At 51.2% G+C, this 22,945-nt stretch overlaps 2 protein-coding genes across 10 annotated transcripts in view; one reads left to right on the forward strand and one right to left on the reverse strand.

Annotated features, from left to right (window-relative positions):
- EEPD1 (endonuclease/exonuclease/phosphatase family domain containing 1) overlaps nt 1-5,188 on the forward strand; it is an 89,630-nt gene extending 84,442 nt beyond the window's left edge. For both annotated transcript variants that reach the window (XM_039862750.1, XM_039862749.1), the window contains 2 exons: nt 2,557-2,751; nt 4,444-5,188. In XM_039862750.1, coding sequence (XP_039718684.1) covers nt 2,557-2,751; nt 4,444-4,643 — 395 coding nt within the window. In that variant the 3' untranslated portion in view covers nt 4,644-5,188. The remainder of the gene's footprint in view (nt 1-2,556; nt 2,752-4,443) is intronic.
- Nucleotides 5,189-15,993: 10,805 nt separating this feature from the next.
- Nucleotides 15,994-22,945, reverse strand: part of MATCAP2 (microtubule associated tyrosine carboxypeptidase 2) — a 34,230-nt gene continuing 27,278 nt past the window's right edge. For 6 of the 8 annotated variants that reach the window (XM_039862760.1, XM_039862756.1, XM_039862754.1 and 3 more), the window contains 2 exons: nt 21,879-21,976; nt 15,994-18,655 (listed from right to left, as the gene is read on the reverse strand). In XM_039862760.1, coding sequence (XP_039718694.1) covers nt 18,494-18,655; nt 21,879-21,976 — 260 coding nt within the window. In that variant the 3' untranslated portion in view covers nt 15,994-18,493. The other 2 variants (XM_039862757.1, XM_039862758.1) reach the window with 2 other exon arrangements.

The raw sequence follows: 22,945 nt of genomic DNA on the forward strand, positions 1-22,945 counted from the left end.
GTTCCCCTCCTGTTAGTCTCTAGCCTGTTAAAAAGGATGACTCGATAGCTCTTAAGATCGGCGACCGTTTCCATTGTTCTCGATCTGAAGCTTTTTCTTTTCCTTACATGGAAGCAGAAAGGGAAGGTGCCAGCCCATAAATTCTCTAACCTTAGGCACTCGCTGATTTTCTCTGACATCCAGGGAGGGGTCAGGTTTTCATCAGGAAACCTGGGCAGGTTAGTGTCCCCAGTCACCAGAGGGCTCTTGACCCATAGCCTAGCCCTGCCTTGACATGTCCAGGTATGGACAGTGACTCGTGTCGCCTGCGTCCCCCTGCTTGGAACCAGTATCTTCGTTGTTAACTGTTGACACAGCAGACCCCAGGATCCCGGAAGCGCGCGGCCTGCCCGAGGTGCAGCAGGGTAAACGGACTGGCGTAGGCGGTTCAGCTGAAACAAAGCCTAAGCCTGTGTTCCACAGGCTTCTGTCAGAGCGACCAGAACCGATGTGATTAGCAAACTCTGGGCCTTTCTGCCTTTGTCTGGAACATGCGTCCGGGTTGACGTCCGCGGGTGGCGTGCTAGTCCTCTCTGGTGGCACTTTCTTCTCTCAGACCCCAGGGGCCTTGCTCTGCAAGAGCGAAATGAGGCCCACGGTAAAGTCTGACTTCTGCACAGGGCCATCCCTCCGTGGGGACCGGCTCCTGCTGTTGTCCCTGACATTTTATAAATCGAGGGACTCTCTGGGAAGTCAGCCCGAGCATTCTCCCTTTACTTCTGGGGACTAACGGGACGAGAAAGGAGCCCAGCCTTAGGGGAGGCCGTGTGGGGGGAGCCAGGCCTCCGCACGCCCGAGATTCTCGGAGACAGGAACTGCATCGCCAACACCGATTTGACCGAAAGAAGCTGAGTTGTAAGAATCCTGGATGTGCCTCTTCGAAAAGAGAGCTATTTATTTTCATAAATAAAAGATAAGAGAGCTGCTATTTTTATTCCTGAAAGGTTATACAGAGCTGGATGTATTGACCCAGGACAACCAGCATCTCTCCTGGTTTCAGAATTGTCTTTTCCAGCCCAAACCTCTTCAGGTCTACACCCCAGAAAATCTCTCTTATTCTAGGGAAAATTCTGTCTCTGTCTTTTATAACTTTCGGTTTTCCTTGCTGGTCAATAAATATAGCATCTTCCTCTCCCTTTAAGAATAAACTGCGCTTGAGTTCTGTTTGTCTCGTGCCTCATTAACTCATTTAGTCCACACATGTTTGCTGAGTGTCCACTCTGCAGTGGGCACTGGTCCAGGCACCTGGGATTCCGTGACAAAAGCCACCATGTCCTCGTGGCTCTTCCATCATAGCTCTATGTGAAGAGCCCTGGACTTGACCCCCGGCTCAGTGACTTTGCGTGGGCCGGTCAACCTCTCAGGGCCTCAGCTTCATACTTACCTGCAGAGAGGGCCGGGCACATGGTGAGGGCTCAGTGGATGGTCCTTCACACTGGCCAGGTAGGAGTTGTTAATATTATTGTCAAGGCGGCTTTCATGTCGGGGGTTGGCAGTGATTTCTTAAGACAGCTTAGGCTCATTCTGCTTTGGGTGCCAAGGCTGTTCCCACCTAGTGCAAGGGGAACATCTGTTGGCCACACAGTGGCCTGCAGGAAAGCTGTCCATCCCATCACACCCCCAGAGGAGGGTCCTCTGCAGTGCACGAGCGCTCTCTGCTGGTGGCTTCTGTCATTTCACTTTAGATCACGTCCCCTCTGGCCATTATTACTGAAAGATGTCATATCAAGGAAAAAGATTTGCCGAGTCTCAGCTACATCCGGCTCTGGTTTATGACCTGCTTTCCTTAAAGCCTCCTTTGCAAAGTACAACAGAGACACTGCTCCCTGTGATCACATGACTACCTGAGGGGAACCTCACAACGCAAAGTCGTGGCCAGGCAGTCAATGGGAATTCGTTAGAGCCTGGCTGGGGTCCGCTGCCCTTCCATAATGATCCCGCTTACTCCAGTGTAAATCGGATCATGGGAGAAATGTTGAAAATACTTTAAAGAGAAAAGCTTTCCACGTTGGCCCTGTATTAGTCAGCTAGAGCTGCCATAACAAAATGCCAGAGTGGGTGGCTTACACAACAGAAATGTGTTGTCTCACAGTTCTGGGGGCTGGAAGTCCAAGATCAAGGTGTCAGCACAGTCGGCTTCCTCTGCGGCCTCTCTCCTGGGCTTGCAGATGGCCGCCTCCTTCCTGTGTCTTTTCACGGCCTTTCTTCTGTGCTCAATAAGGGTTTGCTGAGCTTTTGTTCCATTTCGGGACAAGACTCCTAGGTCTTCGTGAGCTGGAACGGGTGCTATGAGCATCACACCACCCTTCGCTTCCAAGCATGTTACTGACCTACTCTTAAAGGTTTGGGGGCTTTCGTACAGGAATCAGGGAAAATTGGAAGGATGGTAACCGTGCTGCAGCTCTCACTCTGGGAGTCACATCGGAGACTCACGGGCCCCTTAAACGGGCTGTGGTCGGCGCTGGCCGTGCTTCCCAGCGCTTCCTCCCTGCCTGACTTCCTTTCTTCTGCTTCCAGGAGAAAAAGACGTGGTCGTTTTAGGGGATTTTGGCCAGGGGCCAGACAGCAGTGACCACGACATCCTGAGGAAAGAAAAATTCCATCCCCTGATTCCTGCCCATACCTTCACCAACATCAGCACCAAGAACCCACAAGGCTCTAAGTCTCTGGACAACGTGTGGATCAGTAAAAGCTTAAAGAAGGTTTTCACAGGTAAAGCGGAAGCCACTGGTTTTCCCTGTCTGGACTGACGGTTCCGGGTTGTGGGGGTCATGTGGGAGTCGGGAGTCAGCGTACCTCCCCTGCGGTCATTTACGGGGTTATCCTGTGTAAACATCATTCAGACCGAGCCACTTTTCAGAATGAAGGTGGGTGTGACAAATAATTACAAGGCATCCACCGGTCTGCAGCAAGGGGACACCGAGCGTGTCCCGGGCAGACCCGGTTATGGGCCGGCAGAGACCGTATTCGCAGTAAGCTGATGACGCCCCCTGGTATTAGGACGCGTGGTCATTCAGCACGCGTTCCTCGAGCCGTCACGTTGAGATGCTCTGTCGTGGCCTGAGGTTTACCGACACGCGACAATGCTCTAAGGAGCAGCGTTGCAGGTGAGCAGACATGTCACATAGTGTCACTGTAGGGTGGGAGAAGTCCTTCAGACAGGACCCCACAAGGACCAGGGTGTGTGTCATGGGTAACCTCACTGCTGAAAAGCAGCCCCTCCCCCGCAAAAAATCCCAGTAACCTGCTGAGATTACTGTTTGGGGTCAGAAAACAAATATGGAGGTAACAGTAGGGCGTTTCACCGAAAGGCAAGAACAGTGGTTCCCAGTCCTGTTTGGGGTTTGGTAAACACCAACGGCTGCATGTTACACCCTGCGAGACATTTCCACATTTAAAGGCGCCGGCTCTGGGGGCCCGCTGTGGGACTCACATGCGGCCAGGCCTGAGGCCCGCAGGGCTAGGATTTCCAGTCCCGGACACTGGTTTCCTGTGGACTGTGCCGTGGGAGGATCCGAAGGATGAAAGACGTGGTCTCGGGGGGTGACAATCATGAAACTAGGCGAGATCCCGATGGCAGAAGTGCATGCCATGCCAGACTGAGGCTGTCAGCCTGCCCGGGCCACCAGCCTGCCCGGGCCACCAGGAGGGGTGGGCAAAGGCAGCTTCTCAGCAAGACAGGCTGCGAGCCTGAGGATGCAGGGCCGGAAGGAAGTTACAAATCACTCCACCTGCCCCCGGCTGTTCCGTGGGAGAAGTGAGTGCAGGGAGAGGTCCCAGAGCCGGGAACTGTCCCCCGGGCAGGCCACAGCTCCAGCCAGAGCCAGGCCTCTGCACTTGCACTGACAGACGTGGCCACAGCAGCGCTTTCTAAGTGCCCCGTGTCGGCTTTGTAACCATCTCCTTGTTTTCCAGATGTACCTCCCGCTTCATATATTTCTAAATCTTTATTTTTTTAAATACCATTACTTTCTCATACACCTCCATAATTTTCCCTTTTTTACCCTTTTCCTGGACCTTATCCACCGCACCCCCCACCCCCATGACCACCACCTTTATTGTCATTGCTTTGTAAACTAGGACCTTCGCCTTGGACATGTTTGTGAGACTTGTGTCCCTGTGTCAGATGCTTCCTCTGGCTGGTCAGGTGAGGGGGCGGCTAGCAAGGAGGTCAGCCAGAGGCCGACGGGTGTGTGACGCGGGGCACAGCCTGCACCGGGTGGTTGCGGTGCCCACATGGTAAACCCTCACCTGCCCAGGGGATCAGCGTGGCCGACACATCGCACGTGCACGGCGAGCCAGGCCGCTGAGGCGTGTGGTCCGGGCACCCGCCCGGCCATGCGCGGCGTCGGCCCCGCCCGGCCCCCCGCCCTGATTTCTGGGTCTCCTCTCCCTTCCCTTCAGGTCACTGCGCCGTGGTGCGGGAAGGCCTCACGAACCCCTGGATTCCAGATAACTGGTCCTGGGGCGGGGTGGCGTCCGAGCACTGCCCCGTGCTGGCCGAGTTTTACGCGGAGAAGGACTGCGCCAAGAGGGACGGCCCTCGGAGCGGCGGCGGGGTGGCCGTGGAGCGGGGGGACGCCGGCGTCAAGCACGAGCGGTGACGGCCCCCGGGGCCCCGCAGCCCTCCCTGGAAGCCGCCGCGCGGTCATCCCGGCGTCCCCGCCGCCTTTGCGGACGACTCCGGACGGAGGGGCGGACGGTCGCCGGCAGAGGCCCAGCGGACAGCGGACACGGCTCCTCGTCCCCGGACCCGCCGACCCCAGCGGCGCGGCTTGGCGAGGACAGTCGCAGAGGCGGGAAGGGCGCGGGCCAGGCGCTCGGGCGGTCACCCCGGGGCAGCGAGGCCGGCCCTCGCCTCGGCCCCACTCAGCGATGCTCTGGCTGCCGCTGACATGAAGCTTTTTACTGTGACTGAGCGCTCTGCTCTGCCCCCGTATTTGGAGCGCTGACTTTTAGTTTTGTTTTGAAAAAAGAAATGGAGATGAACCTGCTTTTCCGCAGTGAGAGCCAGGGGGTCGGGGCCCCGCCCAGGGGTTTGCGCCCACTTCCGACACCCCTGTGGGGCTGTGGCTGGAGGGGTCCCCATCGCAAAGCACCCGCTCCGGGGAGCCTGCCCGAGACTCTATAAAATCTCTAGGTCATCGCCTCCCTTCGGCTCGTCCTTTATTCCGGGGCGCCCGTGCTAGGTAATCGTAGGCGCTGCCGCTCCGTCTGTGCCTCGGACGCGGCACAGGTCCCCTTGTGCCGCACAAGAATTCTGTCACCCTCCCTGGCTCCCCACCCGCTCCCAGCCCCCAGCCTCCCTCTGCTGTTCTGGGGACTGGCTGCTCTTCCTGGAGGCACAGGATGCTAAGCCTGGCAGCTTCCAGCGAGAGCCCTTCTCCAGGGGGAGGGGGTGGCAGGGGACAGGTGTGTGTTGACTGGCACCAGGCACCCTTCCCTGAGCCAGCTTGGGTGCTCCCGTAGGTCCCCCTGAGCCCAGGATTATGATGCCATTTGCAGCTGGAGAAACGGAGGCTTAGAAAGCTGACCGTCCTGAAGATCACATGACGAGTAAGACAGGAGCCAAACCCAGCCCACAGCCCATGCCCACACGTCACCTCTATGCTTGTCAGCCCTGATGCCGTGACAGTACCAGCACTGACGGTGAATGTGTGAGTCACGAGCTGAGGTTACCGGAGTTATCCCAGTTTATCACGGATGCTGAGGGTTGATTCGTCCCTCCATACTGAACACTGGGTGGGCAGTCCCCAGAAGCCACTGTCACCAGGCAGTGTGCACTGAGCTGCCTGGGCCCGGGCTGGGTGGGCAGTAAAAAGGGCCCTTTTTCCACCAGAGGCCATCTTCTGGGCCACCTGGCTCAGAGGAGCATCACCGCTCCTGGGCAAGGACAAAAGCCCTTTGGGGAGGCTGTGAGGGGGCCTGGGCATCAGCCGTGTCCACTCCGAGGGGAGTCTACCCCTGGCTCAGACTGTGCCTCTGGCGGTGTGGGCCCTGGTGCGGCTGAGCCTCGATGGACGAGCGAGGGGTCAGGGCGGGTGGGAAAGGGAGCTTCCCGCCAAGCGGCCCATCTCGGGGCCTCATCCACTCGCGTCCACCAGCCGGGCGGGTCCCCCAAGCCCCTTAGCCACGTTGGTTTTTGCATCAAAACTACGGGAAGAAAAGGCTTCTTTTCTTCCTCCTCCTGCCGCCCAGGGTCCCCCAGGGTTGTCCGGAAGGGGCCCAACCGCGAAGCCACTTTGTTGGAGGTGCCACAGAGGGTCCTGCAGCTGGACCGGGTTCTGGAAGGGGGTGGGGTGGGTGCCGGAACCACGTGCTAGGAAAGCTCTGACAGGCGTCAGTACCGAGCTGAAGCATTCTCCCTGGTCTCTCGGTCACGGGGGGACCTCTGGAGACCAAATCCCCCCTGCCCTGCCCCACTGATCCTCCTGCCCCTGGAGGTCCTGAGATCAGGGTGCTCCTGTCCCCCCTGCGTGCAGCAGGGCCCACTGCCACCTCCCTCGGTCCCACCGTGCCGGCCCTGCCCTCCCGTCCACAGACGTGGTAGGGGGACTGGGAGGACGGCCAGAGCCCTCGGGCCTCAGACAGCTGGGCGCAAGCCGTGGCGCCCTCGCCACTGCCCTGGGGGAGCCGAGGGAAGCCCAGCGAGCCGGCCCTCGGCAGAGGCTGCGTCCTTCCAAAGCCACAGGAATATCGCTTCCTGGGTGCTTCTCTGGGTCTCGTGGTTGGAGTTCTCCGTCGTGCAGGTATCTCAGAGCGAGCGAGAACCCAGACACCTGGGGTGTCAGAGTCGGCGACGCCGCCCCGCGCGGCGTCATCTCTGGAATGGGACGTAAGCTCAACCCACCTGAGGCCACACAGGGGTTGTTTTCAGAGGAAAGGAATGAGAGGCTTCAGCATAGCTCACTGACCTTGAATGGCCCCCTTTCCAAGTTCTCCCTGACCACGCTGATGGGCTCCTTGCTGTCCTACTCACTGTACCTTCCTAACTGCTGGATTCTTCAGAAGAGTCCAATGAAGTTGGTACTGTTATCTGTTCCTTTTACAGACGAGGAAACTGGGGCTCAGAGAAGGTAAGGGACGGGGACCTCAACGAGCAGCACAGTGCAGGCTAGAAGCCGAGCTCTGGCCCCAGCACAGGCCTTCGGCCCCCAGGCTCTGTGCAGGAGTTGGCCAGGGGCTCCTGCGGGACATACACTCACACCAGGGATGGCGTGGTGGCACTTCTCACTGGGGACCCAGGCGTGGGCTCACTGCTCTGTAGATAGCGTGTCCGAGCTGCAGGCCCTGTGCATCCGGCTTGGCTGGCCGAGTCCCGGTTCCTTATCTGTTAAGTGAAGCTAAACCCCCTCAGGGCTGCGAAGAATAAATAACTTAGTAAAGCTCTTGGCGCCAGCGTCTGACCACAGGGCCGGTCACACAGGGCCAGTCACATGGGCTGCATTCGCCTCAAAGGCCCTGACACGGCAGGAGAGTCAAGTAGCAGCCTTTGTCACAATTACTTGTAATTATTTATTGTTTACATTGTACCCTGAGGCCCTCTCTGTTCCCCACAACCAGACATGAGCTTTGTGGTTTCCCAGTGGTTGGTGATCCTGTCCCAGCCCTAGGTCAAGTGGGCCCTGGAGTCGAAGACCCCACCCGATGGAATCTGTCACATGGATACTGACCATCTGGCCCTGCATTGCGCTGACAAAGGCCCGAAGGCTCCCTGAGGGTCAGAGACGGCCGCTGGCACTGTCCCTGGTCACTCTGCTCCACGGCCGCTGGCACTGTCCCTGGTCACTCTGCTCCCAGGGCAGCACAGGGCGCACCTTTGGTTTGTTCCAAGCACAGTGACAAGCGACCAGCAGGTGGATGGCAGGGCGAGGCACTGTCAGGCTCTCCTAGGGCATCAGTGCATCTGGCTTGTCCGGTCTTTCTATGGGGCGTCTGGAAGGCACAGCGCTTGAGCCAGCATGTCGCGAGAGCAGCTGGCTCACACACTGCAGGCCCTCCCTGCTGCTGGCACGTCCACCTGCCCCACAGCTGAGCCCAGGCTGGGGCAGGGAAGGCGGACTTGACAAAGGCTTACGGGGGCAAAGCAACCACCGAGGGGCTCATAAAAGCTGACTTTTGTGGCTACGAGGTAGAGCTTCCTCATCTGCCGCTCGTGGGGTGGATGCGGGTCTCCCTGCCTGGCCTCACCTGGCAGAGGCCAGCAGCCCTGCGGCTCAGGAAGACCCTTAGGTAGGTCTGGACATCTAGAAGGAAGTTCAGAGTGAGCACGGAATGACAGCATGCGCTCCCCTGCCTGGCTGAGGATGTCCCTTAAGTCTGGCCTCCTGCCTGACACCTGGTGCCTTTCCCAGGTGATGGTTCTCAGGGATGTCTGTCTCTCCCAGGAAGAGCCCCGCCCCACCCTCAGGTGTGCGCGCTTAGCCCGAGAGGTCTTCAGGAACCCGTACGCCAGGGCTGAAGACAGGCACGGGGAGTGGAGGTGGAGGAGGATGGGAAGGGACCTGGAAGGGAATGGGTGCTTCCTGCCAGTGTCAGACACCTGTGACTTACACAGCTAACCTTAGGACGTTCATCAAGGATTCCAGGCTGAGGCTGTCGCCCCCATTTTACAGGCAAGGAACCTACATGGGATTCACAACCGGTATTTGACAAAGTCGGGATTCAAACTCAGCTCTGTGTGATTCCAAAGGCCTTGTTTTAAGTCTTGTGTGGCGGAAATATGACACGCTATGTGAATCGGAGGCTGCACTCGCCTGGGGGCGAATCTGAGGCGTCCTTGTGGGGAAGGGGTCTATTGACCTGGGACATGAATGGGCAGGGCTGGGGGACGCAGTGGCTGAGCGGGAGATTGCGTTCTCTGAGGCAGGGCCGTGGAGGAAGGGAACGGAAGTGTCAAGTATAGTTCACGGTGGCAAAAGCTCATAGTGCGTTATGGGGGAAAGACTAAACGGAGCCAAAGGCCAGATCCCAAAAGGCAGCAGGCTAAAGAAAAGGGGGACCCCGTGCAGGCTTTGTGCAGAGCGACTAGAGGACGAGGCTGCAGCGGTGCACAGCAGAGCCTGGCAAGGCAAGTGCGGGGTCCTGGGGTTTGTAATGTCACGCGTTGCTTCATGCTCGTCTGGAGCAGGTGGAGCCAGGGGGTGGCCACGCCTGGGTCGGGGCAGGGAGCCTGTGCAGAGGTGGGCTCCACGGGGCCGTGCTGAGTGGCAGGAGGACGTGGTTCCCGTGCTGACTCTGCCTGACCAGCTGGAGCAGCCCCGGGGGTGCCTGGCTGGACCATAATAAGCTCCGTGGGAGCTGGAGCCACATCTGCCTGGGGTAACCGTTGTGCTGACTTATCTGTAAAAGGCGATCATTTTATCAACATCAGGGATGCCCTGAGACACCATGGAGGTTGGTCTTAAAGCACCTGGGATGTGCGGCAGAGCCAGCGGGCTGTGGGCACACGGTGACTTCTCCCGCGGTCTCGCCCACACATCCCAAGGCAATTTCATGGCCTCTGAGAACCTCATCTTCGTGAAGAAATCAGGAAAAGGACCGGGTGTGGGGAAAACGCGGAGCTCTACTCTGGACAAGTTGTGCTCAGGTGCCTGTAGGATAAGTATCCAGGCAGTTGGGATGAGGGGTGGGGGAACCTGCCCTTCCAGAGCCTTCCATGACTGGTCCTCTGTGCTCCCGTCAAGAACGGGACATCCCTCCACGGACACTCACGCTTCAGAATACACTGGTTTCAGGGGCCTGCCTACTGGCCAGACTGCAAACATCTAGAAAAGCCCAGAGAAGTCTGGCCCACTGTTAAAGAGGATAATCATGATGACAACGGTTTTTTGAAGACAGAGATCCTGGTATCTTGTGTTATGGGTTGAATTATGTCCCCAAAACCTATGGTTCAGTCCTGACCCCCAGCACCTCAGAATGTGACTTATTTGGAAATAGGGTTACTGCAGATATAATCCATTAAGGCGAGGTCATGTCGGAGCAGGGCGGGCCCTTCATCCAATATGACTGGGGTCCTTGTAAGAGAAGTGGGGGACAAGGACACAGGGAGAATGGCCTGGCATGACAGAGGCAGACACTGGAGCGATGCACCGAAGCCTGCAACCGCAGAAGTTGGGAGAGGCAAGGAAGGGTTTCAGGGGGAGCAGAGCGCCGATGACACCTTGATTTTGGACTTCTAGTTTCCAGAGCTGAGACAATACATTTTTGTTGCTTTAAGCCCCCAGATTTTGTGGTACTTTGTTACAGCAGCCTTAGGAAGCTCACGTCATCATCTCTGTATCCTTGAAAACTGGCACATGAGTGGCAGCACCCAGCCGAGCACCAGGAGGCCCCTATGTGTGAAGTGGCACCATAAAGGTGGGCACGGGTTCAGATGCCGGGGCCCGACAGAGTTGGAGTGCAGGGGGGCTGAAGCCATGACTGAAAACCAGACCGCGTGCCTCAAAACCGAGGTGGGAGGGCCCTGGTTACGAGGAGTTTGCTGCACATAAGGGAGGCCACCAGCAGGATGGGGGGACCGTGGTGCTCTGGGTTCTGAGGATGCTTAATTGTGTCTGCTTAGCAAGCCGAGTTCCAATCAATAGTCAGCGATGGAAGGTGAGCTCACCTGCGGACGTCCATCCATTACGATGAATTAGTAAATTGATTAGTTTGGGGTGGGGAGCATTAAGGCCTCAGGTTTTCCCTTGATGAGTGCATTTGGCCTGGGACATGTCAAGCGGAGGAGGAGGGCTGTGGAAAACGGGTGGCCTTGACAAAGGCAGGCAGGGATAATGCAAAAGGGACAGGCTGGGGGTCATTTGCTGTGGCTTCCTGTTTTCTGGGGACTGACTGGGAGGCTGTGTCTCCGTGGGGGACCTAGGAGTTGGTCTCCCCGCAGCCAGCATACAGACTGAGGAAAGCAGACGGCAGAGAGTCAGGCGGCCAGGTTGCTGGTCTGGAGCAGCGAGGACAAACTCTGAAGGCAGAGGTGAGGTGCTGTCTGGGCACCCGGGGGCCTCTGGCTCTTGCTTCCCAGGTTGTCTCCAGTTCCCACTTTGCCCCCGGGGGGCGGGGTTGAGGGGCACTCTCTCTCTGATTGGGTGCCTGGGTGGTTAGGTTGCACTTAGGAACATGGAAAATTCAGGTCCCTGAACAGTGAAGTTCAAAGGCCTGCTGGAGAGAACGGCGGGCAGGAGGGTGTGGCTTTGCCCCTGGAGAGCCCTGACCTGGCGTGGAGTCGGTCCCAGGTGGCCTGGGCAGGAGGGAGAAGGGATAGAGGAAAGGCCCCAGGAGATGTTCCCCACCTGCTTGCGTTTTCCTGAGTTTGGGGGCCAAACCACATAAGGCAGGCTTCACATGGCGCTCTGGGTTCTGGGGAGCCTAATGGTGTCCGCTCAGCAAGCGGAGTTCCCACCAGGAGTCGGTGATGGAAGGTGGGCTCGCCTCTCCGTCGTGATGAATCATTTACTTAAATGGCTACTGTGGGGCTGGAGACCACGAAGGACTCAGGTCTCACTGTGATGGTGACTGAGCACATGTGACGTTGTGTGAGTTGGCGGCTGCCGGGTATTCTGTGGCGGTTTCTTTGCTCTGAGTTCTGAGATGTCCTCAAGTGGCCAGCGGGACACCGTTCTTGTGCTTCAAGGAATCTTGTGAATTTATGGGCTATAAAAATCCCCCCATTCGCCGACTCTCAGGGCCCAAGGACAGGGAGTCAGGAAATGGTGGGCGAAGCCGGCTGTGCGGCTGGGTGCTGGCGGGCACGCTGGGCACGTGGGTCCCAGGCGCTCCGACTCCTTCCGCTGGGGGGACAACTTCCCTCTGGGGCACGGGGGTGTCGCCCTTGGAGCTTCCTGGCACGCAGCGTCCTGTGCCCTTGCACAGAGGATCCGATGGTGGGATGCTGCTCGGGTCTGCCTGTGGCCCAGGCGGACCGAGGCTGGTGCCCTGAGGCCCAGGCTTTGAGACACCCCCACGTGGAGGGGGCTTTGTTCACAGAGCACCTAGGAAGGTGGCCGAGGCTGCCATGAACAGCAGTGAAGCTGAGGCATCAAGAAGAAACGTGGTTTATTAGGGTTCTGGTTTGGCCTCCGAGGGTGAGGCATGTGGCCAATCTCCAGACGGACGTCGAGTAAATCCTTACTGTTTATGGAACTGGTAAGTGACGGGAGCTCTAGGAATTTTATGAACTTTTCCAATGAATTTTCCTGAACATCGTTCTTCATTATTTACTTACCTAACTCCAAAGTGACAGAATATTTTAGAAGTGCAGTTGTCTCACATTTCTCTCCCAGAGGGCTCTCACGGGCCTGCGGGCAAGCCCCAGTCACACTGAGAAGTTTGGGTGCTGAGGCCAACCGGGCCCCGTGGACGGCCTGGCGGGTTTGACCTGTGGACTTCACAGGCAGCTTCCAGAAGGATCCTGGAGGCAAGGGACCAATTCTCGTCCTGAGCATACAGGATGTAGCACAGTTCCCAAGGCGGAGAATCGACCCTGACAAATCCAGTCACATGGCTGACCCCACGCCCTGCGACGTTTGCCCTAGGCCCTTGGAACCGGTGTATGGGAGGGGTTCGCCCGGCCTGCAGGTGCGGGCAGAGGCCGTGGCATGGCTCCCAGGGTCTTGTTTAAGGGCAGCCCAGCGGCTGAGACGGGCCTGGAAGCTGCAGGCATCTCGGGTCTGGGACAGAGGACCTAAATACGCCACAGAGACCTTGTGCATCGAAGCAACGTTGGGGCTTCATCAAAAACCACGCATCCCTAGCCTCGCCTGTGATGCAGATGCAGTGGGGGCCTCTGTGAGGGGCCGCGGCCAGCTGTTGAGACGAGAAAGCTCTCTGGCCGGGGGTTCTGGTGTCTCCCCCATCCCTCCTTCCCTCCCTTTTCTCTAAAAGGAAAACACTGAGAAGTTTTACAGAGAAGTGTCTTAGGTCATCACGTCAGGAAGCGGTGGAAGATAAAACAGCAGCTGAATTTCAAATTGCTCACGTCTCACATTCACATTGCTTGTGTCAGACACATTAAGATTATTATTGACGATCTAAAGACTGAAAGTACGTAACGTACGTCAGCATATACTATCTTCTGTATATTTATACGCAGAGTTTATATACTGCTTCACAGCCCAGCTCATCTCAAAAAATTTATGACAAACTTGACAGCGAGATTTAAATCGGACCCAAGAGGAAACAGAGTTTGGACTAGGCCTGCAGGAGACTTCAGTGACACCTTCTCTTGAGCTCTTTAAGGTGACAAATGTATAAGGGTCAACCAGCAAGAATCGCCAGCACCTCGAGCTTAAAATAAAATAGTGAGAGTCGGAGGGAAAAAGAAGGGCTCGGTGGGCAGCCGTGGGGTGGCACTCAGAAATGCGCGGGCGAACTCCTGCTTCAGGAGCTTGGGTACCCACATTTCTCCCCATTTAGGAAGTTCTCACCGTTCCGTCTTTAAATGAGCTTTCCGCCCCCTTCTCACTCTCCTCTTCTGGGACCCCAGTAATTTGATTTGCGAACTGTTTCTCCGGCTGGCATCCCACCGATCGCGCAGGCTTTGTTCTTCTTTCGTCCTCTGTACTCTGGATCATTTCAAAGCTCCCATCTTCTCAGAGTCTTCCTTCTGCTTGATCGGTTCCGATGTTTATGAGATTTTCATTTCATTCATTGTAGCCTTCCTCTCAGAATTTGCTTTTTTATTTGTTACACTGCTTTTTGTTCACGTAGTTTTCTTGATTTCGTTGAACTGTCTTTTTCTTGTAGCTCACTGAGCTTCCTTAAAACAGCCATTTTGAATTCTTTATGGGGTAAATCACAGATCGCCATGTCTTTGGAAGACTATGATCCTTTGGTGGTGTCATGGTTCCTTGATTTTCCACATTCCTTGCGTTCTGCATTGCTGCCTTTGTATGTGGAGTCACAGCCACCTCCTCCAGCCACTACTGCCTTTGGGAGAGAAACGCCGTCACTTGGCCCTGCTAGAGATGGGCCGCCTATGGGTGATTGTGCCCAGCTTCCTGCTCCCTCTCATGGCAGAATCCCTAAGCTTGCTTGCCTGCCTTCTCCTGATTCTGCAGTAACCAAAGCTGGGTGCTGACGGCCTCTTTCGTTTTCCCAGGAGTGGAGCAAAAGCTCAAACTCGTGGTCTGTCTCTGGCCGGCAGATTCGGGCTGGCTTTTTGTACGTGCTCACTAGCCATCTGCCAAAGCTTGCTCTCGACACTACTTGGAGTGCACAGCAGGGGCTGGCCACAGAGGGAGGGGCTTCCTGTGGGCCAGTCTCCTGTGGACAGCCACAGGGAAGGCATCCCCAGAAGCTCGTGAGCCAGCTCCTTGATGGAGACCACGATGCAGTTGGACCTGCTGTCTTCACAGCCTCTTCCCACCCCATCAGGCAGCGCACGATTCAGTACTCCGGATGGGGCGAGAGAGAACAGGCCTCTTGGGCAGCGTCCTGCATAGCTGTGGAAGCTGGGGGCTCACTCACTCCCCACTTCCCCACAGGAGAAAGTCCGGGCTGAGATCGCCCTTGGCCCTGAGCCCCGGGGCAGGGGCGCTGAGGGCAGAGTCAGGCTGCTTCCCTTCAGCGCCCAGCCTCACGGAGCTCTGCTCCAGGGCCATACCGAAGCTTCTCCACTGGAACCCTAGACTGCCACCAAGGCTCTTGTCCGTGGGTGATGCCTAAGAAAGTGTTCTCCAGGGTTTCCTAGGCTGAAGCCCAGAGGGACCGGAGCTGGCCCACGGGCCACTGCAAGGTCCAAGCCAGGCCCTCGGTCTGGGTAACCGTCACCCGACGTCCAGGTGGGCAATGTCCCTCCAGATCCCGAAGCTCCCAGAGGCAGGTTTGTCCACAGGCAGATGCCACACTGTTGCTGTTGGGGGGCCCACAATGACGGACGTCTCATTCGGCCACGTTGCTGACGTCACTTCCGAAGCCGGCCATCGTTAGTTACGACACCTGGCCAATGGGGAAGAAATGAACGTCCGCCAGTCCCTCCTCAGTGGCCAGAGTGCTGCGTGCTCTCTGCTGTGCCCTTTCCCCCAGGTAAGGCCAGAAGTTCAAGGTCAAGGTGTTGGCAGGTTTCGTTTCTCCTACAGGCCGTGAGAGAAGGCTACGTCCCAGGCCTCTCTCCCCGGCTTGCAGGTGGCTGCCCTTGTGCTTCCTCTTTACACGGCCTTTCTGCTGTGTGCGCGAAATCCCGCACGTTCTCACCGCACTGCCACAGCCGCTGACAAACGCTGGAGTTCCGCCCCCTGGCGTCAGCTTCAAGCCTTTAATGCCTTTAGCTACTGAAACTGATGAACGGAAATGGGTGAAATCAGCCGGCTGGCAAGGGTTCCCCAGGTGCAGGAAAGGTTTGCGTTCAAAGACCGAGACCCTTAGGGATAAAGACCTCTACCCTCTGGAGGTCTCACGGGCTCTTCTCTAGGCCTTTGCTGAGCCAGCAGCTGCATTCGGGGCCCACTCCTTCCCCTGGGTCACGGCTGCTCGGGTTTCAGACACAAGCGTTGCGAAGAGTGGTATTAACCACTTTGCAAGTGATCTTTCTCCCTGTGCTGCACACACTGTTCTTCCGGTAGCACTTGTCAGGGACGGGACCGGCGGGCTCTGGGCCATTCTCCCTCCCTCGCCTGGTCATGGGCAGTTCTGGTCTTCCTCGCCGGAGGCCCGCGGGCGCTCAGCGCAGATCCTGCTCCACAGGTTTTGCATGACTGTTTTAATGAACAGGGTAGTAAATCAAGACAAAATGACCCAGCTCTCCTTTTCCCTTCTCCCTACAACCCGTGAGACTATAAGCTGATTAGGAAGGTGGAGTGTGGCACATGTAATATTTCTCTATAAATAAAGATACCCAAAGACAAACATGATCGATCGTCCTTTCAAAAATTACCACGTAAGAAAACTAGAAATACCTCAATAAAAATATAATTAGGTTTTCAAAGAACAGAAGTGTGCACGCACACATATCCACAGAGCTCACGTGAGAACCTTGCGGTTATTTATTTCTATTACAGCTAGACACAAAATGCCCAAAGATTTACAAATCCAACCATACAAATTTTAAACACTTTTACAAAGATGTAACTATAAAGAAATGAACACTATGTATTTATGTTTGCAAACAATTTTACTTTCAATTACCTCTGGTGTGAAAATCGAAGTTTGTCAGAATTTCTTTTTGATACAATCGTATGTTAAAATTACGAGGACAAAATTGATGAAATCCTAATCATCAATAGCCGAGAACAAATGACTATTAAAATAAATATGATCTTCAACTCTTTCCCTAAGTACTGCTGCTATAATTTTCTATTTATTAAAACTTTTTTGGGGGGGAATAAAACTACCTTAATGCAGTTTCGGGAAAGAGAATAATAAACATTAATTAAATCTTTAATCCCAACTTTTAAAGCTTAGAGCTCTTTAAGTATCTCTGCTAATCTGAAACTATTTTTTGGTTCATTGCTAACTTTTAAAATATCAATACAATCAATGTGATTTAGAGTCTTTTTTTTTTTTTTGTCTAGATAGTGCTCATGTTTTTTGTCTTTATACCAAAGAATTAAGGCAAGGAAGTTTTTCCTTTTCCAGAGAGAAATATAAATCTATTTTAAAATTTGGAGATGATAGCCACTGCACATCACCCTACCAATAGGAAATTAAGGCTGCTGTGATTTTCCTTTATATTTAAACCATAACATAAGATCAGCAGTATAATTACCTACAAATGTTGAATTTACAAGCTTTGGGCTTAAGTCACAGGACATAAATATTGCCATCTCTGTCTATACTTCAATTCCAGTTAATAAGACACTGTTTCACAATAACCTTTGTTAAGTTTGAAGATGAAGTCAGAAAACACCACACAAAGCTGAAACTGGATGACTCCGCTACAAGGAAATGATGCTTGAGGGGTCAAGGTCAAGAACAGTCTTCCGGTGTCTGGCGAGTGCCATACAGAGAGACGCGCAGGCCACACTCCAGGCAGCGTGACACGTGTCTGGGCGCCCTCAGTGCTCCACGGGCCTGGCCCACTCCAGCCAAAGGCAAGATGCCTGGCTTTGCAAGAACTGCCAGGCACCAGTTAGGGAACATCCTGTTTGCTACAACATTCTTCTCTAAGGCAAGCCCTCTAGATATGTGAATGAGAAAAATCACATAACTTCGCCTGCAAAAGATTTCCAATACATCATTTCCTAGCACAAATGTGGACCGATCATTGCAGTATACATACGTCCGCCAGTGTTAGCACCATATTTAAGCCTGAACTGAGGTAAAGATAAACTCTCCAACAGCTTTGGGTAGAAATTACAGTAGCAATTTTGAACGGGGTGTTTACAGTAGTCTTTCTGATCATTAAAATAAGTTGTCTGAACAACCATTTGATCACAATTATGTATGTGCAGGTATATGTCAAAACTGATAAATTATAAAGCTAAGTGTAGAGGCTTTTGGCAGGAGAAATGAAGCAAACTCATTTTTGAAATTCAAACTGTCCTTATTGGGTCGATAAAGTCAAAGATTTTGATAAAATACACCAGGCTGATATCAATAGGCCGTTTTATCAAATGGCAACGCCCAGAAGTTCTATTTTTCAGAGCATGGTCAAGTTTACTACAGATGCCACCCACTCAACATCCGGCTCCTACGTGAAGCAGACCAGCTGCTAGTCCGCCCCTCGTCTGTTGCTCCATTTAATTAAAAGATGAGTAGCTCCTCTCTTACCCAACTATTTCAGGCAGAGAAACCTCTCTGGGACTTGTACTTACCATTTACATAAAGGAACAGAGAGAGAAAGACCCTCAAACTTGATTAAAATTTTGAAGTATGTTTCAGCAAATGAAACAGAGTTTAGTTGAGGGATAACTGGACAAAATGAGATAACTCTCCAAGTTAGTTCCTATAAATTTGCGAGGTGAAATAATAACATGTAAAATAAAGAACTCATGAAAACTCATAGACTGCTTCCGCCTTCCAATTACACCCTTAAGAGGAATACGAAGTCTTAGATATAGCTAGTTTTGGGAAGCATAACAAAACTAATGTTTCAAAGGAAAATAATTACCATATTCAAATAAACTATCACCATGGCGTCTAACGGCACTAGATTCAACCTCTAGTTGAAGCTGATGGTGGTGCCCAGGCTGCAGCCCTGAGACCACACTGCTCAGGAAGAAGGAAAGTCATCGCTCAGTTTGACGAAGATCCTTCAAAAATATGCATCAGCAGTATTTTCATATGACTCTCGACAGAGTCAGATGAAAACAAGTAACCTTCCCTTGTAGCCTGTAGAAACATTTCAGGGAAATAGCTTAAGGTTTGCACTTAACCTAAAGATTCAGCTGAATACTGCAGATCATTCTTCAGAAAACTCATGTAAACAGTCATTCTTCTTTTTTAAATCTGCTGGTGCTAAGTGCACCTACGTGGGAATATACATGGAGATCCAGCGTAGCTGGGTCCGCGAGAACGCGAGTTAACATATGAGACCCTTCAGCTCCCTGTCGGCCAGCTCATTCACTTCCATGATCTTCTCTAAGTGTTCCATGTACCGGTCACGGTCCTGCAGGAAGTGAGGGACTCTCGTGTTTTCAGTAACTGCCAACCCTTTCAGGCGATCCACGTCTTCATAAGAGACCTAAAAAAGGAAGTTGAGTCAATTTTCAATGTGACTACCAGTTACATTTTGAAGAACAACTTCTCTCTGGGTCTTAAGTAAAACTTATGTGGCTTGTTTTACTAATTACTTTAATACCTGCAAAATAACAAAAATCAGTGGCTTCTACTTCTTTACTGTGTTAAATAAGAATGTATCTGCCCACTTATTCCATTAACCATACTAAAAAATTTAAAAGTCAATATTTGATTTAACAATCTATCTTGCACCTACTCAGTTTGTCTAGAAATTATACAAGTAAATTTAAAAAATGTGTGTGAGACTCTAAGCCTAAACAAATCAAAGATTCAAGAAAATAGCTAAAATATAAATATATTATTAAATTAGGAAAATCATAATTATATGTTGCATTTTCTATATTTCTATTTTTTATTTATATTTTAATTTGAGAAATATAATGATTCGTTTTGTGTTAAAGTCTCACTTTTATTTTGAAGTTTTGTAAGTAGTATTTAAAATTTCCCATCTTTTCATTTGCTTGTGTAAGAACCCAATCTCTCACAGGTAGTTATATTAAGTTTAGGGGTGAAACTTTTTAAGTTCCATAAATTATCTTTGCAACTTTAAATTCCAAAACATGGCTGACTTTAAATGGTACTGTTTTCTGATCAATATGCGTCTTGGCTCAGTAAGAAGACATTAAATCAAAAATCATGTTCATATTATATCTGTTTTTTATTATATGTTTTTCATTGTTTTATTTATTTTTTAGTTACTAAAATTATTTATTTTATTGAGTATTTACACCATTAAGTATAATGAAAGTGTTATTATTGTTATGGCTTAGTAATTCTTACACCATTCTTAAGTTTATTGTAGGAGAGAATGAGTAAATATATTAATGTTCTCGTTTTACGAGAAGGGAGATACACAGAACAGGAACAAAGCTGCAGGAGAGCCTGTGGTACTCATCTGCAGAGAATGCCCTTACAATTTAGAAAGGACACACGCGATTTGCTCACTAAAAAGATCTAAAAGCACCATCGGCCAGGAGCAGTGAGCACTTCTGGTGCTTAGACCTTGTTTTATAAATACCATTTCCCACTGAAAGAAATCAAGGCTTCCCTGGAAAAATATCTACACTCAGATTTGGGTAGGAAAAGTATGAGTTCAGAACACTGTACTTGGCCAGAAAACATGGAGACGTCCAAAAAACACAGGAGCAGCCACTGGAAGGGGTGAATGAAAAAGGATAAGGACGTAAAAGTACTAGGAAAAAGGGAAGTGCGATGTAACGGATGTCACAGACTTCAGTGTTCTCTATTTTGCCACCGCCAGATCAGTAACGGATCTGGGCAGCGATCACCAGTGGATGTTAAACCACTCCTCAAACCGCTGGTGAGGACCAGAGCAGTCACGGGCCTGACCCATGGATTACTTACTATTCAACGGGGGACAGGCAGGCACCCCACAATGGAGAGGCCTGGCAGTAACTAATTCACCCAGGTGATTGAACACACGTTACCAATAATAAAAATGACATTAAGTGTTTCCCAATGTGATGCAATGGGACATACACAACTCACTTAAGTCGAATTCCTGGCAAAAATGTTTAACCTGAAACTAATTACAAGGAAACAATCCGCTCATCTAGATTGTAGGAATTCTTAAGAAAACTGTCCTGGATTCTTAAAAATGTCATGAAAAACAAAAACTGAGATTGCGGGGGCAGGGTTATTATACTTTAAAAGAGATTAAAGATTTGAATATAAGACCTAAAACAATAAAATGCATAGAAGAAAACATAGGCACTAAACTTATGGACCTTGGTCTCAGAGCGGTTTTTGTAGACTTGACTCCAAAGGTAAGGAAACTAAAAGCAAAAATAAATGAATGGGGCTGCATCAGACTAAAAAGTTTCTGCACAGCAAAAGAAACAAACAAAAAAAAAAGGTGATCAACCGAATGGGAGAAGATATTTGCAAACAATACCTCCAATAAAGGGCTAATATCCAAAATATATAAAGAACTCATATGACTCAACAACAACAAAAAAGAACACTTTGATTAAAAAATAGGCAGAAGACCTGAAAAGACACTTTTCTAAGGAAGACATAAGGGTGGCCAAGAGATATACGAAAAGATGCTCAACATCCCTAGTTCTAAGGGAAATGCAAATCAGAACCACAATGAGACAGCACCTCCCACCTGACAGAACGAGTATTATCAATAAGACAAGAAATAACAAGTGTTGGGGAGGAACCCGCATACACTGCTGGTGGGAATGTAAACTGGTGCAGCCATTATGGAAACGTCTGAAGGTTCCTCACAAAATTAATAGAGCTATCATATGCCCAGCAATCCCCTTTCTGGGTATCTACCCCCAACATTTAAAAACACTTATTCAAAAAGATACATGTATCCCTATATCCAATGCAATATTATTCGCAATAGCCAAGATATGGAAACAACCTAAGTCTCCTTTGACAGATGACTGGATAAAGAAAATGTACATATATACAATGGAATTTACTCAGCCTTAGAGAAAGGTGCTAAGTGAAATAAGCCAGATGGAAAAGGACGAGAACCGTACGATTTCACTCCTGGGTGGGATATATAACAACGCGACAAACAAAACAAACTCACAGACAGCAGAAGGGCGGTTACCAGAGGGGAAGGGTGTTTAGGGGAGGATGGAGAGGGTCACGGGCCATATATGGCGACGGAAGGGGACCTGACTTCGGGTGGTGAGCCCACGACGGAGTACGCAGATGGTACACTGTGAAGTTGTGCGCCTGAAATTTGTATGTTATTAGCCAATGTTACCCAATAAATTTAATTTAAAAAACAATTTAAAATAAAGTGGAACTGGACCAAAAAATGAGAAACTCATATGGTCATGTCAGAGAATACCCTTGTTCTTGGGAGACACATGCTGATGTGCTAAGGGGGGAAGTATCTACAACGTACTTTAAAATGCTTTAGAAAAAAAGATGTAAAAATGAAAATAAAACTACATAATATATTCCCAGATTTCCTATTTCCTTCTTTATCTCTTACTGTCCTCAAAGACATTTGTTTCCATGACAGAACCACATTTCTTCCCTCCCGTTATCATACACAGGAAACTTATTCCCACAATGAAGTAAAAACGGTTTGACCCCAAGTCATATTGAATCAGAGAGCTGAGCTGGAGGACACGGCGCCCGGGGGGCGTGGGGCCTGTGCCACGGGCTTCACTCGCCTTCCCCAGGGCGGTCAGCAGGTGGAAGTCGATGGTGTCTCTGTATCGGAGGATTTGCAGGATGCCATCCAAGTACACCTGGTCTTTACTGAAGCACCCTGGAGGAACCAGAAGAAGTTTACTTTCTGATGTTTAAAAAAATTACCAAGTAATTAGAGTCTAACCTGAATACTCCCTTTACCGCAAGAGTCTCGTCTGTATTAAAAAGACTGGCACTTGCCATGTCTGTTTTTATTTAACTGCTATAGACTTGTAACGTAAAATGTCAGATTTCGGGAAGGGCCGGGGTAACGTGGGGACTAGAAGCTCCCCTGTTAGACTCTCCTCCCAGACCCCACTCCCCACAATTAAGATAGCATTTTTCCTAATTATGAAGAAACACCAGTAATTTAAATATATGACTCTTATAAATAATTATCCCACTCTCCCCCCCAACCCTCTGATCATAACTTTAACTCCCATGATGCAGTGGAGGGGAGGCTGGGGGAGGGCAGTAACAGAGCAGCTGGGTTTTCAGGGGGCAACGTGCAGACACGGGATTCCAGAAGCCTCTGGTTTTTTAAAAAACGAACACCACTTACCCCATTAAAAATAACTGATTTTGATACCATTCCTCCCTACGAAAACATGAGTTAGAACTAGATTTTAAAGAGTAAGGAGGTTTATAAATAGAAAACAATATGGACGCAGACATGGTAAGTAGAAAGGGCTTGTGAGAGCTGAGCCTACTTTAAAAAAAAGTGTTACATTTACAAAGAGAACCTTTCTCCTGTCACGACACAACTTCTGCAATTAAAAAAAAGTTTATTCTATTAAATAGACTAAAATTCTACCATATGGAGAGTCCTATATTAGGAAACTGTTAGTTTTGTTAATAGCACGGGGATTGTGAAAAGAAGTGGTCCTTATCAGAGACGCATACTGAAGTACTTACGGGTAAAAGGACGTGGTGTCTGGGATTGGCTTTAAGATACTAGAGGAAAACAACTTGGAAGAACAGATGAGCCAGTTAGAAATGCCGGTAATTACTGAGGCTGAGTAATACTTAATGAGGGTTCAGCACATTA

Source organism: Pteropus medius, unplaced genomic scaffold, assembly GCF_902729225.1.
Source record: "Pteropus medius unplaced genomic scaffold, Ma_sr-lr_union100, whole genome shotgun sequence".
Lineage (NCBI taxonomy): Eukaryota > Metazoa > Chordata > Mammalia > Chiroptera > Pteropodidae > Pteropus > Pteropus medius.